General features: G+C 42.3%; 1 protein-coding gene across 1 annotated transcript in view; it reads right to left on the bottom strand.

Moving 5' to 3' along the window:
* Positions 1 to 1,370: 1,370 nt before the first annotated feature.
* GRPR (gastrin releasing peptide receptor) overlaps positions 1,371 to 15,588 on the bottom strand; it is a 60,982-nt gene continuing 46,764 nt past the window's right edge. Inside the window, exons 3-5 of the mRNA XM_061629697.1 lie at positions 11,018 to 11,369; positions 6,372 to 6,633; positions 1,371 to 1,438 (exon numbers count right to left, since the gene is read on the bottom strand). Of these exons, the coding sequence (XP_061485681.1) occupies positions 1,371 to 1,438; positions 6,372 to 6,633; positions 11,018 to 11,369 (682 nt within the window). The remainder of the gene's footprint in view (positions 1,439 to 6,371; positions 6,634 to 11,017; positions 11,370 to 15,588) is intronic.

The following is a 15,588-nucleotide window of genomic DNA, read 5'->3' as shown; positions in this document are numbered from 1 at the left end:
CTATTGGTATGCCATCTATTCCATGGACATGAATAACTTGGGTCAATTAATTTTCAATGGGTCTACCCTGAGTACCACATCATAGGATGTAGCTTCTGGCCTCTTCATCAGTGGCACTTAAGCATTGGAGACTCTCTTCATTGGGGTCTTTCTCTATTGGCTTTCATCAAATTTTAGAGTTGGAAGGGTTTTTGGGGTTCATCTGGTCCAATGCCCTGGTTAATGCACAAATCTTTTAGGTAGCTGATTAAAACATTATTCTTCTACGGAGCCTTTGAGAAAGCAGATTGTTAGACTTCTGTTCCCTGTTGTTTGCTTCCCCCCTCCCCTTCAGTTTTTCTATTTTTTAAGGTTAGTTGCAGTAAACTCGACAGATGATCTACCTGGAGACCTGTTCATGTATAAGCCTGAGCCATTTCCTATCTTTTTTGGGGGAAGGAGACAGAATTTCATAGTTTACAGAGCCCTGTTTGTCAAGGATGAACCAATAACCCAGGTGGAGTCAGGAGGAATCAAGCTTGGCAGAGGTCCAGAGCCAGTAGGAAGAGCAAGGGGCCAAGAGGCAGCAACTGTATAGCAATTTAGCAGGTTGGAAACCAGAGCCAGGAAGCAAGAGACAGGGCCTTAAGTACCCTGGACAGGTCCCAAGAAATAGATAGCTTGTTCTAAAAGAGCTGGTTGCTGAATGAGCAATGAGTTCCTCAGCCAGACTACCCTGCCCAGGCTCTGCCACCTTATTGGATAACCAAGAACCTTAAAAGGGCAGCCCTCTGGCCTGAAACTTGGCACTGTGTTGCCATGGTGCTAATTATTGTAAAGCATGCTGCCTGCTCAGACTCAGTGGCATGTGAGGAGCATGGGGGTGCTAAATGCAGATTGCATGCTTTTACTTGGGCCGCCTCTTTTTGCCTCCGCACATCCACTGAGAAAGGAAACAATAAAACAGGAGTGAGAAACCTCAAGCCTGAGGCTCAAATACAGCCACCTTTTTATCTAGTCCTTGGTACACTTCCCAGGCCACACCCCTCACTGGCCCTGATTTGCACCCCAAATGTTTTTGCCTGCCTAAGATGTGTCCTTGAACTCTAATAATGCCTCTTGCTTGTCTAGATGAAGGATAGAGAAGGGTGTATGTGTGTGTGAAGAAACTAGCCTACTGTACAAGGGTAAATTTGCCATTTGTTCTGCCCAAATTTGCCTCTGGCCCTGCCCACCACTGGCATGTGGCCCTTAGAAGTTTGCCCAGAAGGAAATGTGGCCCTCAGGCTGAAAAAGGTTCCCCACTTCTGTAACAGATGGTGGGACATGAAGGAAGTAGGGGACTAAAAATGAAAGAAAGACTGCTTGGCTCACTACTAAAAGGAAAACTACTAAGTCATATGCTCTGGAGCGTCAATGGAGGTCTGATAGGGAGCGGATGGAGGACAGGAGGAGATCTCTGTGAAATATGAACCCTGTTTACCCCTAGTAGTTAATCTGCTGCTGCTTCATTCCATGAACTGCTTAGTGGGGCAGATTCAATTAACAACGCATACCTCTCCTGCACCCTGTCCCCCGGTCATGGCATTGGCTTTTGCAGACTCCTCCTAAATTTGGAGAGAAACATGCATGTAACCAGATTATCATCCTCACAAACTGAGAGGGGAGAAACAGCAGAGCCCAGCATGCAGGCAGCCAATTAACGTTAAGACCAATGCGGAGTATATGCTTACTCATTGATTTCATTTGGACTTACTTCCAAGTAATTATGCCTAGAACTATCTGTGCCACCTTAAGTTAAAAAGAAAACAAAGATGAAGATCCTTTCTTGGGTCTATCGGGTCTATTTCTCAGATCACTCTTCCTCTGCTCAGTGGCGTCACTAAGGTTGGTGTCACCCAGTGCGGTAACTCATTGGCGACCCCCCAAATGTCCTGTTGAGCGCACGAACGCGCACACACAAGGCCAGCCACCCATGCCCCTGGGAGGGCGTATGCTGGAGGGGCACCCAGCCAGAGAAGCAGGCCTGGGAATGCCAGCGCACCTCCCTCGCCCCGCCAACGCTGCTCCCAGTCTCGCCCACCCGCCTGCCTGCCTCTGAGGAGGAGTTGGCTGCTCCGACGCCAACCCGGAGCGCTTCTCGGCTCCTTTGCTGGGCAACGGCGCGGGCGCCCTGCCCCATGACGGGGTGGCTCTGGGTGTCACCCCCCTCATGGTGTCACCCGGGTGCAGTCTGCACTCCCCGCACCCTGCTAGTGATGCCACTGCCTCTACTTTCCATGATGGCCAAGAGGGAGTTCCTGTTTTCACCAAATTCCAGAACCATTGACAAATAATGAGAAATATTATATATTCAAATGGCTTTGCAGTAGAGAGACAGCTTTCCTTGATCCCACCCCCTAACCCACCAGTACAGTGTGCACCAGGCCAAATCTCTGGACATAGGAGCATAGGAAGCTGGCTTATTGGTCTGTCTCAGACCATTGGTCCATCTAGGTAAGTACTATCTACAATGAATGGCAGCAACTCTCCAGGATTTCAGAAAGGGATCTCTCCCAGCCCTACCTGCAGATGCCAGGTATTGAACCTGGGATGTTCTGCATGGAAAGTAGATGCTCTGCCACTGAGCTATGGCCCTGTGCCTGGCCTCACCACAGCTCACACGCACAGGACTGTCCCTATTTTCATGTGTGAAATGTGCACAAATGAAGGCTCTACATGGGACATCAGCATTATATATAGCATTCTGTTTAATGGAAAGGGAGCATGCTGACTCTTCCAACATGGAAATGGGAACACCGCTTGGTATGCATATGAACCAGCATTTTTATGTGCTTTCGTAGCCTGTGAGAAAAGGGTATTCAGGATGAAGGAGAGTTTGTTTCACTTGTATCATGGGTAAGCAACTCCCATCATCCCACCATTGGCCATGCTGGCTGGGGCTAACAGGAGTTGGAGTCCAACAACCAGTGGTGGCTAGCAGCTCCATGTCAGTTGGGCAGTGGAATCCGCTCTGGGTTTTAGTCCAAACTTTCAAGGAGCTGTCCAAGGAGCTGAAACCTATTCCCACAATGGGTTCAGCATCTTGGACAGCCCCTTGAAATTTCAGACTGAAACTCAGAGTCTATTCCACTGCCCCACTGACATGGAGCCACCAGCTGTCACTGCAGCAACAACATCTGGAGAGACATCGTTTCTACCAACTTGACTTCCTGAGAGGGGGTCAGAACAGTTGGCACATGATCCGCATGAGTAGCTTGCATGGTCAGGCTTGCTTAATTTCAGTGGGGTTATACATTAGTGCACAGTGGAGTGAGGCAGCAGTGCTTACCCGACCTCATGGCAGTGGAGTTGTTGCTGCTTACTGGGAGAGGAGTGGGAAGCCAAGGTGGCAGGGAGGTCAGTGGTGTGCAAATGCACTGGCAGAGCCAGTACTGCATTCCTGTTTGCACGGCACCAACCTCCCCAGTCCCATTCTCTTTCCCAGTAAGCAGCAGCAAGTGGGTTGCTGGGGGCTCAGGTGTGTGCCACAGGTCCACCCCACCAACTGCTACTGGGGTTATACTGAACCTATCCACTTCTACAATCCAAAACTGCTTCTGCTTACTGGTCCCAGCATTTGAAATGCCAACCCTCCTAGGTTAATAACTGCACTAGTTTTGTAGGTGAGGACAGTTTGGGAAGAAGGGGAGGAGGCACATAGCTACTGCTAAACTATTGCAACACTGTAATTAAAAGCTGTTTCTTAGATATAATCTCCCCCCCCCTTGCAATACAAGAGTATAATATGATTTTGCTCACTTTATTCTATTTTCGTTCCAGGAAAAGAAGGGAGGAGAACCCAACAGCACTGGCCATTAAAGCCTCAATGTTAACTCTTCTGGTGAACCCTTTATTCTCCTCTCAATTACTTCAGTTAAGCTAGAACAAAATTTGGTTATCTGCAGCAACTGTATCTCACATATTCAGGATCCAGCCTCCAGGATTTAGTTTCATTTGCTTAACAGAGTCTATTTCCGCTCATACCCCTAAAAAAATAACATGAGATGGGGGGGAGTTGGGGACTTAATTAATACTTGTAGTGCTAGTCTAGGATTTGGAGTGTGGTGGAAATCAATCCTTAGCATTTATTTGATGCTTTAGACTCAAGTGTCTAATCCTAACACTTATTATCCAAGCAATCTTTACAATAACCTTGAAAGAAAGGTCAGTAGAATTATCTCCATGTTGCAGTTAGACAACTGTGGTTAAAATATAGTGGTCTGTTTTCAGGTAATCTAATGAGTTCATAGCAGATCAACAACCACTTTGAGAATTATTTCAATAGAATAGTGGGGTATAAATATTAAATCTAATATCTAATCAATACAATCCAGAATGTTCTCCCATTTTCCCCAAATTCCAGAACCACTGACAAATTGTTAGAAATTGTATTCAGATGGCTTTGCAGCAGAGATAGCATTCCTTCATCTAACCCCCTAACCCACCAGTACAGTATGCACTAGGCCAAATCTCTGGACACAGGAGCCTAGCTACTATCCACCACTATTCCTTCTCCTAACTTTGTGTAAATGCCAGATTGTGAAATTTTAGAATGGATAGGAAAAACCAAGAATTTCTAAATCATCACCAACACCATCCCATTAATATTAGAACATTGCAATTCAATTAGTGGCATCAACCTGACACATTGTGCTAGAGAATATATATGATTTGAGCTTTTAATGGCTACCATCTCACATTGTTACTATGTAATACATATCTCAAAATACAAAAAAGCATTGTGTGTTTTATTTTGCAGTTGTTCCTCATTCTTAAACATGCCTAAAGCTTTACATGACAGTTTGACATCCATTAACACATCACCTGAACATTTAAGAAACATTGAGAAAGTGCTATGTTTTACCCCCACCCCCAAATATGGCAAAATGCACACCATTGTAAACATAGTTAAACTTACATTTATTGAATGGCATCACTTTTCACATTTAGATTGTATAAAACATACTGCTGATTTCAGATGGGGGCCACAAAACCCCAGTAAACACAACTCTCTTCACATCTTTTGTACAACATGAATTAATACTGTACTGAAAATACTTAAGAGACATTTGACCATTCTAATCAGAGTCCTATTCAGAGTAGATCCATTGAAATGAACGAATTGAAATCTCAGTAGTTCTACTCTGAGTAGAACTTGCATTAAATATCATCAAATGTCTGCACTCACCACTACCACCACCCCACTTTGCTCATTTAATAGATGTGCAGCATAATCCTAAGCATGTATAAACAGGATTACATCCCACTGAATTCAATGGGGCTTACTCCCTAGTAACCACGCTTAGAATTGCAGCCTTACTTTAATGCAAAAAGCAAAACTATAAAAGTGTTTTCTCCAGCGTGGGTGAAGACGGGTGGGTAGGGTAGAACCTGGGACCTTACATCATTGTGTTCTTTTATTACTTCATTTTTATAGAAGTCTTGCTAATTAAAAATGGTGTAAGAATTTCGGATTGCATCCAAAAGGAAGAAAAGCATTGAGACCAGTCTCTGGAAATGGCCATGCTCTCTCTATGTGCTTACCTGTTGCACAAGCACAAAGGCACTGCACTGTTCTGACTCAGTTACTAGGATCCTCCTGTGCACGGGTTCTACAAGGACTTCCCTGCGGAACGGGCGTATGAATGCCCTTATCAGGGCAGCACTCTAACCGGGTACTGTTACAGTGGAAAGGGTAGAGTGCTACTGTTAAAGGGAAAGGGTCCATAAGGCAGGAATGGGGGATAGTGAAGAAGGAGAGCTAGTTCCACTTGATGGCTGTTTTTGTACAGTGGAAAGGACATAATGGGAAACTGGCTGATTCCAGCAATAATTAAATAAAAAACAACAACCACTAGCTTCCCTTCCAGAAGCTCCAAGTACCAAAAAAGCTTCTGTTCCCTAATTCCTTCCTCTCCAATCTGCTGTGGAAGGTTAATAAAGGAACAGACTTGGTTATCTGATAAGGATCTGAATGCCTTCAAACCTCATCGCCGAACAGTAGAAATCAAAAGGGACCCACATGTTATAATGCAAGACCCTACAAATGAAAGTGCAGGTGCAGGCAGCCCTTCAGCTCTGCATTAAATCTTGCTTGCATGCTGTCAGTTTCCTAGTCATTGTCCACCTCTCTGTGCACCTATATACATTTGTTACTTACTAGAATGAAAAACAGGCAACAATGGCTACACAGATCTTGTGACTGGGTTCAGTGTGTGATGCATGCTATACATTGTTCTCGTGGCAGAGGTGGTTGCCATTGATGAAACTGAATGCAACCATTGATTGGTTGGTGCTCTTGAGGGATGCCATCCGTGTGGTGCTTCTGCTCTGGGACCGAACAAGATCACGGGCTTTGCAACATGATAGTTGGTGGTTAAACTGCTTCCTAAAACTTTTGCTGAGCAGATAGAGTGCAAAAGGGTTTATGCAAGAGTTGGCAAATGCCAGGATTCGGGCACAGAGAGAGGTGATAAAGTGCAGGACAGAAGTGTCCACCTCTGAATAATGGTATGATCGATATAAGTAGATGATATGGTTAGGGAGCCAACAGAAAGCAAAGATGCAGACAAAAACCAGCACTGTCTTGGCTAGGCGTTTTCGAGATTCCATCTGAAAAGAACAAAGGAAGCTGTATGTCAGCAACACTGAATTTGAGTTTCAGTTTCCCAGAAAACAACATTTTTCTGCATTGGGTTCAGCATTCTCTGAAATATAGTTAAGCCTTTTTGGTTCCTTTCAAAACTCCACTTTCTTTTGAAAGAAGTCTATTGCAAATATGTTTCCAGACAGTGTTTGCTCATAGCTCAAGACCTGAGCTAAATGGAAGGGTGCAAAGGATTGCAGCTTTATGGGCTCCTTCAGAATCCATTCAGTTCTGATGTACCTCTGTGACATATACTGTCAACAGGGATGGACAGATCTGTCCATTTCATTTTCTCCCAGTTTCTCATTTTTACAGTCTTAAATTCAGTTTGCCCCATTTTCACATGCTTTTGTGGATTTTTGAAGTCTTCATGAGAATTCACATCATGTGCATTGTTCCAAATATATACATTTTGTATGCAATTTTGCCTAGTATATGCATTTTTGCAAGCAATTTTCTACAAAAGATTAATTTTCAACCATATATGCATTTTTGTGTGGATCGCAAATAGTCCTATTTTTGTATGTATTCAGAGAAGTGTGAACTTCAAAGGAGAGCTGCATTATGGTTTCCATATTGGTTTGGGAAAGGCAAATTTAAACATTTGCATTAAAATGCAAACTGTATGAATCTCTCCCCCATTCCTAATTATCAATATCTAACTGCAGAGTCAACAATCTCTGAATGAGCTAGTCTAGGCAGCATACATACCTGTGGTTAGCATGAAATACAATTGCAAAGTTCCATAACTGCATATGTCATACCAAGAACAAAGGAACAGTTCGCCCTTCGGTCCTAACTAGCATTGGTGGCTTGATCATTGTATAAATGTAAGGAGGGGAGCTTTTTGCTGGGGGCAAAACTCCATGTGATAGTTATGTGGAAAAAGCACCTCGTGAACAAGAAGTACACAAACACACTTTTCAGTGATGTTTTCAGTTCAGTTCAGGAAATGAACACATCTGATGCCCACTGTAACAACATGGTTGCCCATGCTACCAGTTGGTACCTTAGACACAAAAAATGAAGCATGCAAACAGAAAATGGTGGAGATGTGGGAAAACCCTGGATCTTTATTTTTGCTTATGCCAGAATGAAAAAGTTCGGAGTGCAGAGTAAATGGCAAATGAAAATGCTGGTCCTGCAATTACTGCTGTTTGCTAACAGAGGGAAGCGGAGGACATTCATGGGCTGAAGTAACAAACAAGGATGGATAATGGAGGTTCTTGGATCCTCATCTCCCTTTAAAACTAATGCACTGCAGAATTCTTTTATATTCTGGCCTCATTCCACGGATAGGTGCACACAGCCTACTACTGCTGATGCTTCACTGCCTAGCAGATGGACAGTACTGTCAACTTTGACTGTTCAAAGCATAATTCCACCTAGGGAAGGAATCCACCCCCCGCTGCTGATCTGCTGCTCATCTATCCATGGAAAAAGGCAGGAGAGGACAGCTCCCTGATGATAAAGCAGAGGCTGTGGGAAGAGCCTCCCCAGCAAGGCCAGACCACAGAGGAGGAAGAGGTGGTGCCACCCCATGGGGCAAGCTACTGGCTGCAGGCTGGGATGGGTGAAAAATCTGCTTAATTCCTCCATGGTCTGGCCTTGCTGGGGAGCCTGTTGCTGTGGCCTCAACTTTATTATTTTGGGAGAGGGCTCCTCTCCTGTCTCCTCCTTTTCAGTGGTGAGGGGGTAGGCAGGTACTGGGCAGATCAGCGGCAGGCAGATTCTATCCCTAATTCCACCTTCCCTCTAAGCCCACCTCTAACCATGCAGCCATTTGGTCCTTCCTGACATGGCCTAGTTATAAATATTTCCAGGTCAGGCCTGAACCTTTGCTTGGGCATCAGCTAGACCTTCCTCGTCTTGCTGTCTAAAACCTTACCTACCTGCCTGTACTTCTCCTAGTCTTCCAGCACCCATATCTGTTCCTCTGCCTGTCTACCTCAGAAAATCAGCTGTTCCACCTTGAAAGAGACAAGCCAGCAACAGTATTGCCATTGTAATCTATCTCTGTCACCTCAGATCTTGTCTTCCTCTCAGGTGCATAGACTGAAAGATATGGAGTTGACAATAGGTGATTGACATGGGCTTCCTGGCAACCAAGTTTCTTCAAAGAGCTAACTAACAATTGAGGTCTGCAATTGGCCTTTCTGTGAAAACAAACTATATATACTTCATGAAGTGGAATCTTAATTTAATATTTGCTGCTATTGCCACCTGCATCTCCATTATAAAGGCAGAGGGTAATGCAATAAATGCTGTATGTCAATAGTAGTTGTTTCTAAAAGAGACCTCTAGGCACTGCATGAAACTTACAAGTGAAATCACTGTTTTGCAGGGTTAGGCTTGACTCCTGTTTCCTCTAACTGGTAAGAAATCTTCTTTTCTTTTTGAACACTCAATATATCCAAAGGCTATTGTCAGAGGTGTGGAAGGAAGAATAGGATGTAGGGTGAGGAAGAAATAGAAGAAGAATGCTCAGTAAAATTCAGGGGGGGGGAAAGCATTAACTGATTTGGGAAACACCCACAAGTTCTTCAGTGTGAAGCTTTATTTCACCTCCACTACTTTGAGCCAGTGTGGTGTAGTGGTTAAGGTGTTGGACTATGACCTGGGAAGTGAGGATTTGAATCCCCACATAGCCATGAAGCTCACTGGGTGACCTTGGGCCAGTCACTGCCTCTCAGGCTCATGAAAACCCTATTCATAGGGTTGCCATAAGTCGGAATAGACTTGAAGGCAGTACACACACACATACACACACACTAGTTTCTTTTGTAGTTAATCCACAAAACAGTCAGCAACTTAAAATGCAATCTTATGCATTGTATTGTACTATATTGTTTTTAATAGTGTTTTATGTTTAATAATTGTACATTGGCCTGATATTTTATGATACAGTGGCTTAGAAATACTATTATAAATAAATAAATAAATTTACAATTTTATTATGTATATGTCTGACTTTATTTTTGTAAGTCGCCCTGAGTGCCCTATTATAGGGTAGAAGAGCAGGATAGAAATATTGTAAATAAATAAATAAATAAATAAAATGTTAACTCGGAGGTAATACCAACTGTATTCAGTGGTGCTCATGCCCTAGTGAGTGTGCATGGCAGGGATGGGCAATCTGTGTCCCTCCAGATGCTGTTAGGACTCTAGTTCCTATCAACCTCAGCCAGCAAGCCTAATGACCAGAGATGATGGGAGCTGTGATCCAGCAGCATCTAGGGGGCCACAGGTTCCACATGCCTGGTATTTAGGATTGCAAAAAAACAAAACAAAAAAATGATTTTTCCATCAATCCAACTGCACATCAGAATACCATCAATATCATGTTTTTTTTCTTTTCCCACTTTATTTTTCTCCTCCCACCATCTTTCTTCTTTTTCTTTTTATCCTTTTTTCATTTTATTTATATCTTTCAGTTCAGGCAAATCATGACGGAAATCATGTGTAAATTACAAAAGTTAAGTATGCATCTTCAAAGAACCAGAACTTGACACATTCCAATGACCACACACTCACACTGTATCACCAACCTTATAATTGGGAAGGGGGAGGGGTCTCTTTTATGGTAAAAGCTTTTCAGTAAACAATGAGTAAGAACAACAACCAGCTGAAACTAAGATTTATGAAAAGCTACCTTTCAAAAAAGCATTTCGGGGGAACGTAAGCATAAATTGTTTCCCAATATGCTACCCCTCTTTCCATTATACCAGCATTTCATTGGAAGATGTTTTTCCTACATTGTTCCATGGTATAGGAGTGGACTTCTCAATGCATCGAGAAAAAGATCTTCCACACAGATCCAAAATGCCAGAATAAGAATCCATTTATTTGTGATCAACAATGTTCAATCCAGGCCCCTTCCAGTGTAACATTTGGTGCTTGTGGGCAATGTTTGAAAAGGTCTTTTGAGAGCATTAATGTGTGAGACTTACACTGGGATTTGTTGTCCATGCCATTCTTGGGCGGGGGTGAAATGATCATGTGGACTTGATAAGAATAAGGATTCTGCTTATTGGCCCTTCCCCAGAAACATTACATACCAAAGTAATTACGGTATCACTTTTTCACACAAATGTATTTATAGAATCACTTTTTAAAAGTCTCTGAACTCCAAATATTCCATCAGAGACATCAGAGTTCTTCAATAAACCAGAACAAACTAAAAAGAACTGAGGATCCCACTCATGAAATATACATAAATGACAAGTTGCAATGTAATTTATTCATTGCAATTTGCTCAAGGGGTCATTTTAAACACATTTCCAGTTTGGCATTGTATCATCATCATCATCATACATACATACATACATACATATATACATACATACATACCTGTTTTCTAACATGTACATTTCCTTCCACTGGCAGGTTGTAAGCACTCCGTATCAGATTTTTTGCAATGAAATAATAGTATACTGAAATAACAGATAGGGGAATTATGTAAAAGATGAGAAAGGAAGCCATTGATTGAATTTTCGGATGCAGCTCATTCGTAAATGGGTAGGGTGTACAACTAATGAAAGTTTTGTTAGTGCCTCTGTCATAGAAAGGACGCAAGTCTGAAAACACAGCTTCAGGAATAGCAAGCAGCATGGATAAAATCCAGATCATGACCGCTTTCAAACAAATCTTCAGCAGCGCGTGGGAAGCTTGGATATCCATTGGTCTCACTATAGCTTTATACCTAAGGGCAAGATAAATAATTCTGTTACTGACCATATACATGAATTTACTAGGAGAAACTCTAGTAAACTCTGAAAAAAGATGTTTGGTCATAAAAGCTGGGTTACACTCAGCCCCTCCCTCCCGATTACCCAGAGCATTTGAATCTATGTTGGTTAGGGCTGCTACAGTCTTGCCTGCCTGATGTGGCTGATGGCCATTTTGAAAAGTGTTAAACTCTTTCAGGGGAACAATTCAGACTGCAAAGTTATTGTCAAACTAGGCATGACATTAATGTGCACATTTTAAAAACATAAATACCATCTGCAAAGGGCTCCTTATGATGGAAGAGGAAGAGTTCAACCCTTGCCCCACCATAGTTTGGGCAGAACGTTCTCCTTTGCTGAAGCTGTTCTTTGCATCTGATGAGAAATCTCCATTGGTGAAATTGAAGTTTCCTTCTTGATGCAAATGCAGCATTCATATGATTAACATCATATCTAATTTGGTCCCTGTAATTGCAGTTCTTCTTTGTCTTAACTTTTTTCAGAGATAATGCCTATATCATTCAAGAAGGCCAAAACACTACTGAGGAAGATAGCTGTCAAAATCTCTGCATTTCATGTTGAATTAAAATTCCATGTTATCTAGAGGAGATGTAGTCCCCCAGCTTGAGTGTTTGCTATCACTTATGATGCACAAAATTTTGTTTGGGCTATTTCACTGAGGGCATGGAAGTCTGCTCTAGTTACCCAGGTGGAAGGTTGTTCGCTTTAGGAGAGACAAGTTAATTAGACATCTAATGGTGACAAGTGGATTTACTTGGTTTGTCCAAAGATACCAATGGCCCAGAAAACATGTGGACAATTAACCTTGGACTTTTTAAGAGACCTTAAACAAATGACTTTGAATATGTACATTTACTAGCCCTATTTGACAGCACCAAATAGAGAAGAAATAAGCCAATTTAGCTGAATTTTGTTTTTTATTTTCTGCCTGGTGCATATTATTAACTATAATCATCTTCACCAGGCACATTCAGTTTTTAGACTAAGATACCTGCCTTTGAACAGCAAGGAAACTGCATTGCCAGAGATTGCATTGATTTCTAAAGTTACTTAGAAGTCTCACTATATGTGTGATCAGAGCTTGGAAAAGTTACTTTTTTTGAACTACAACTCCCATCAGCCCCAGCCAGCATGGCCACTGGATTGGGCTGATGGGAGTTGTAGTTCAAAAAAGTAACTTTTCTAAGCTCTGTGTGTGATATTGCCAATTTTATAACTAAAAGGCTGCAGTACCAGTTGAGAGTAGAAATTTGATTCAGTTTGCATTTAAAGCCGAGTCTATGACATTCACACTTTCTGAAACAATATAAGAACTGAAATACAGCCATGCTTCAAAATTCACATTTACCTGAATTTTGTGATGCAGTTCTCCAACCAATGTTTACAAAAATGTATATATTAGGGGGAAATGTACATCAAAAGTTTAGTGAAAGAACATTAAAATGCATTATATTAGAAGACATTACTTGCAAAAATGTGTACAATAGTCAAAGCTGCATACAAAAAAGTATATTAAGAAAAATCACACTAAAATGCTAAACAATTTTCATGAGGAGTTTTTAAAAATCTGCAAACTGCTGCAGAAATGTAGACAACTGAATTTAAGATTGAAAAATGAGAGAGATCCCTCCATCCCTAGTTGACAGTATAACATAAAAAGCTCTGAGCAATTCAGGATAGGCTGCCTTCCCCTGTACAGACTCATTAGATCATTAAAATCTTCTGTGGAGACCCTGTTGGTGGCAACACATCAACAGGCCTTCTCTGTGGTGGCACCTACCCTTTGGAATACTCCCTTGCCCTGGTATTCAGGAAGCATCGGCAATAGCATGCTTCCAAGCTTTATGGAAAACACACCTCTTTGCTTCAGTATTTCTTGATCGTTAACGTTGAGGTTCTACAGCACTTCTTTGAAATAGTTTTATGTATGTTTTTATGTTGTGAATCACTTCATGATTTTCTTAATAGCAAGTGGTATAAAAATATTTTAAATATATACAAACATACACAAAATGCACAACATGGCTAACAAGGGGAGGTTGCAAAAAACCATCCTAGTCTCCAGTTCTCTATTTCCCAGTATTGTGCACTATTACCAACCAGGCGGTATTGTGTACCATTTCCCTGACTCTTTTCATATCATTGGCTACTGCTTGCGGGTGGGGGGCAAAGTAACACACAAAGTGATTATGTCATTTCAAAATATCATTTCAAGTGGAAACTGTGTTCTCCTAGAATCTGTAGCTTTAGCCTATGAATGAAAATAGCTGAGCCTTTGAACTGCTCAACTTCAACTGTGACCAGTAGACAGTGGTGGCTGGTGAAGCAGTTTGTTAGCTGGAACTGTTGGCTTCTGCAGTGGGATCACTGAGGAAGGAATTAACTTCCTTTCTTCTAAGTGTTTGCAGGGAGGGTGTTTCTCAGTCAGCAGCACTATGCAACTACAAGGTTTCTAACCTGAAAGCCACTCTTGTTCATGCCAGCAACCCATGTTTGAGTAGATGCAGCTCTTTGGTCAGCTTTCAGGACCCCTTCACTGTTGCCTCCTCTATCATCCCTCCCTGCCTTTTGATTGCCCCATAGCAATGATTGCCACTTGGCAGATCTGATTAGGGCAGGGGTGGGGAACCTAGTGGCTTTCAGAAGTCGTTGAACTACGGCTCCCTTCATCCCTGACTATTGGCCATGGTGGCTGGGGCTGATGGGAGGTGGAGTCAAAATAAGGATAGTCATATTCTGAAAGGCAATCCCAGAGCTTGGAAAAGTTACTTTTTTGAACTACAATTCCCATCAGCACCAGCCAGCATAGCCACTGGATTGGGCTGATGGGAGTTGTAGTTCAAAAAAGTAACTTTTCCAAGCTCTGGGCAATCCCATATGTGTATGTGTTTAAACAAGGGATGGAGCCTTTTGCCCGAGGAGTTCTCTGTGGGGAGCAGCGGCAGCCATGGCGGTGGCGGAGACCAAGGTCATCTACCATCTGGACGACCAAGAAGCTGCCCATCCCGGCTGAGTGGGCGATGCTGGGCAACTTCAAGGTGCTCCTCAACCGGTCCAACTACAAGTTCTACTTCAAGTCTATGGACGATGATTTCGGGGAAGAATCCGATGATGTTGGTGAGCAAATCCTTTGCAACAGCTGCTCAATGTTTGAGGACTAAAATTCTTGAAGTGGCAGTACTACATTTTGGGACAGATTATCTTTAGGTCTGTAAAGAACCTTGTATTTTTAACAATCTTAATATTTTGTTATTTAAATTTTTGTGCACTGTATTCTTTTTTGATGTGTAATTTGTATTTGTGTTTATTTTTTTTGTGAGCCGCCTTGAGGGCCTTTTGGGCAAAAGGCTGCATAGAAATAGAATGAATAATAATAATAAATAAAAATGAACCTTCAGATGTTGTTGGACTACAATTCCCATTGTCCCTGACTAGTGGCCAAGCTGACTGGAGCTGATGGGAGTCCAGCAACATCTGGAGGGCCTCAGGTTCTCCATCCCTGGACTAGGAAACCACATTCTTGCCTGCTGTTGCCTGTAGCTTGACTCAGCTCTAATTACCAGAATGATTGATCACATTCCACGTGCTTTTGGAATCTCTTCTTTTATGTGCTGATGAACCTTAGGAGTCAAAGACCCCTTTTGCATTAAATTGCCTTGCCCAAGGCTGCTCATGCCTTCCATGACATCAGAGCAGCTAAGCAACTTGCAGCCATAAGAGGTCTGGCCTTTGCCTATAATGCCCTTTGGTGATTTTACAGGAGATCAGTCAATGGAACAAAGGAAGATAGTCAGACAGAGAGGATAAAGAAAAGCCTGTAAAACTGAAGAGCTCAGAAGAGGAGGAGGGAAGTTCAGAATTGTTGGAGGAGCCTCCAAAGGCCCTCAAGTGCTACTTAATTTTTCTCACTATGAAAGCCCACATATCTGGTCACCTATTTATACAAAACTGCAAAGATGTTATGATGTCCTGTTGCATGTAAATGTATTAGTCAAAGGGATGATTTAACAAAAAATAATTTAAAAATGGAACTTCAAACCACATTCTATACATGGTTAACAACCAGGACAGAAAGTTGTAAACATCAGCAGGTACCTATTTATGTATTGCTTTAAAATTTAAGGATACAACTAAGGATGGGTGAATCTGTCAATTTCAACTTCTCTCAGTTTC

Source organism: Rhineura floridana, chromosome 5 (genome assembly GCF_030035675.1).
Source record: "Rhineura floridana isolate rRhiFlo1 chromosome 5, rRhiFlo1.hap2, whole genome shotgun sequence".
Classification (NCBI taxonomy): domain Eukaryota; kingdom Metazoa; phylum Chordata; class Lepidosauria; order Squamata; family Rhineuridae; genus Rhineura; species Rhineura floridana.
The sequence above is the reverse complement of the archived record's forward strand: the minus strand, read 5'-3'. Positions and strand labels throughout refer to the sequence as shown.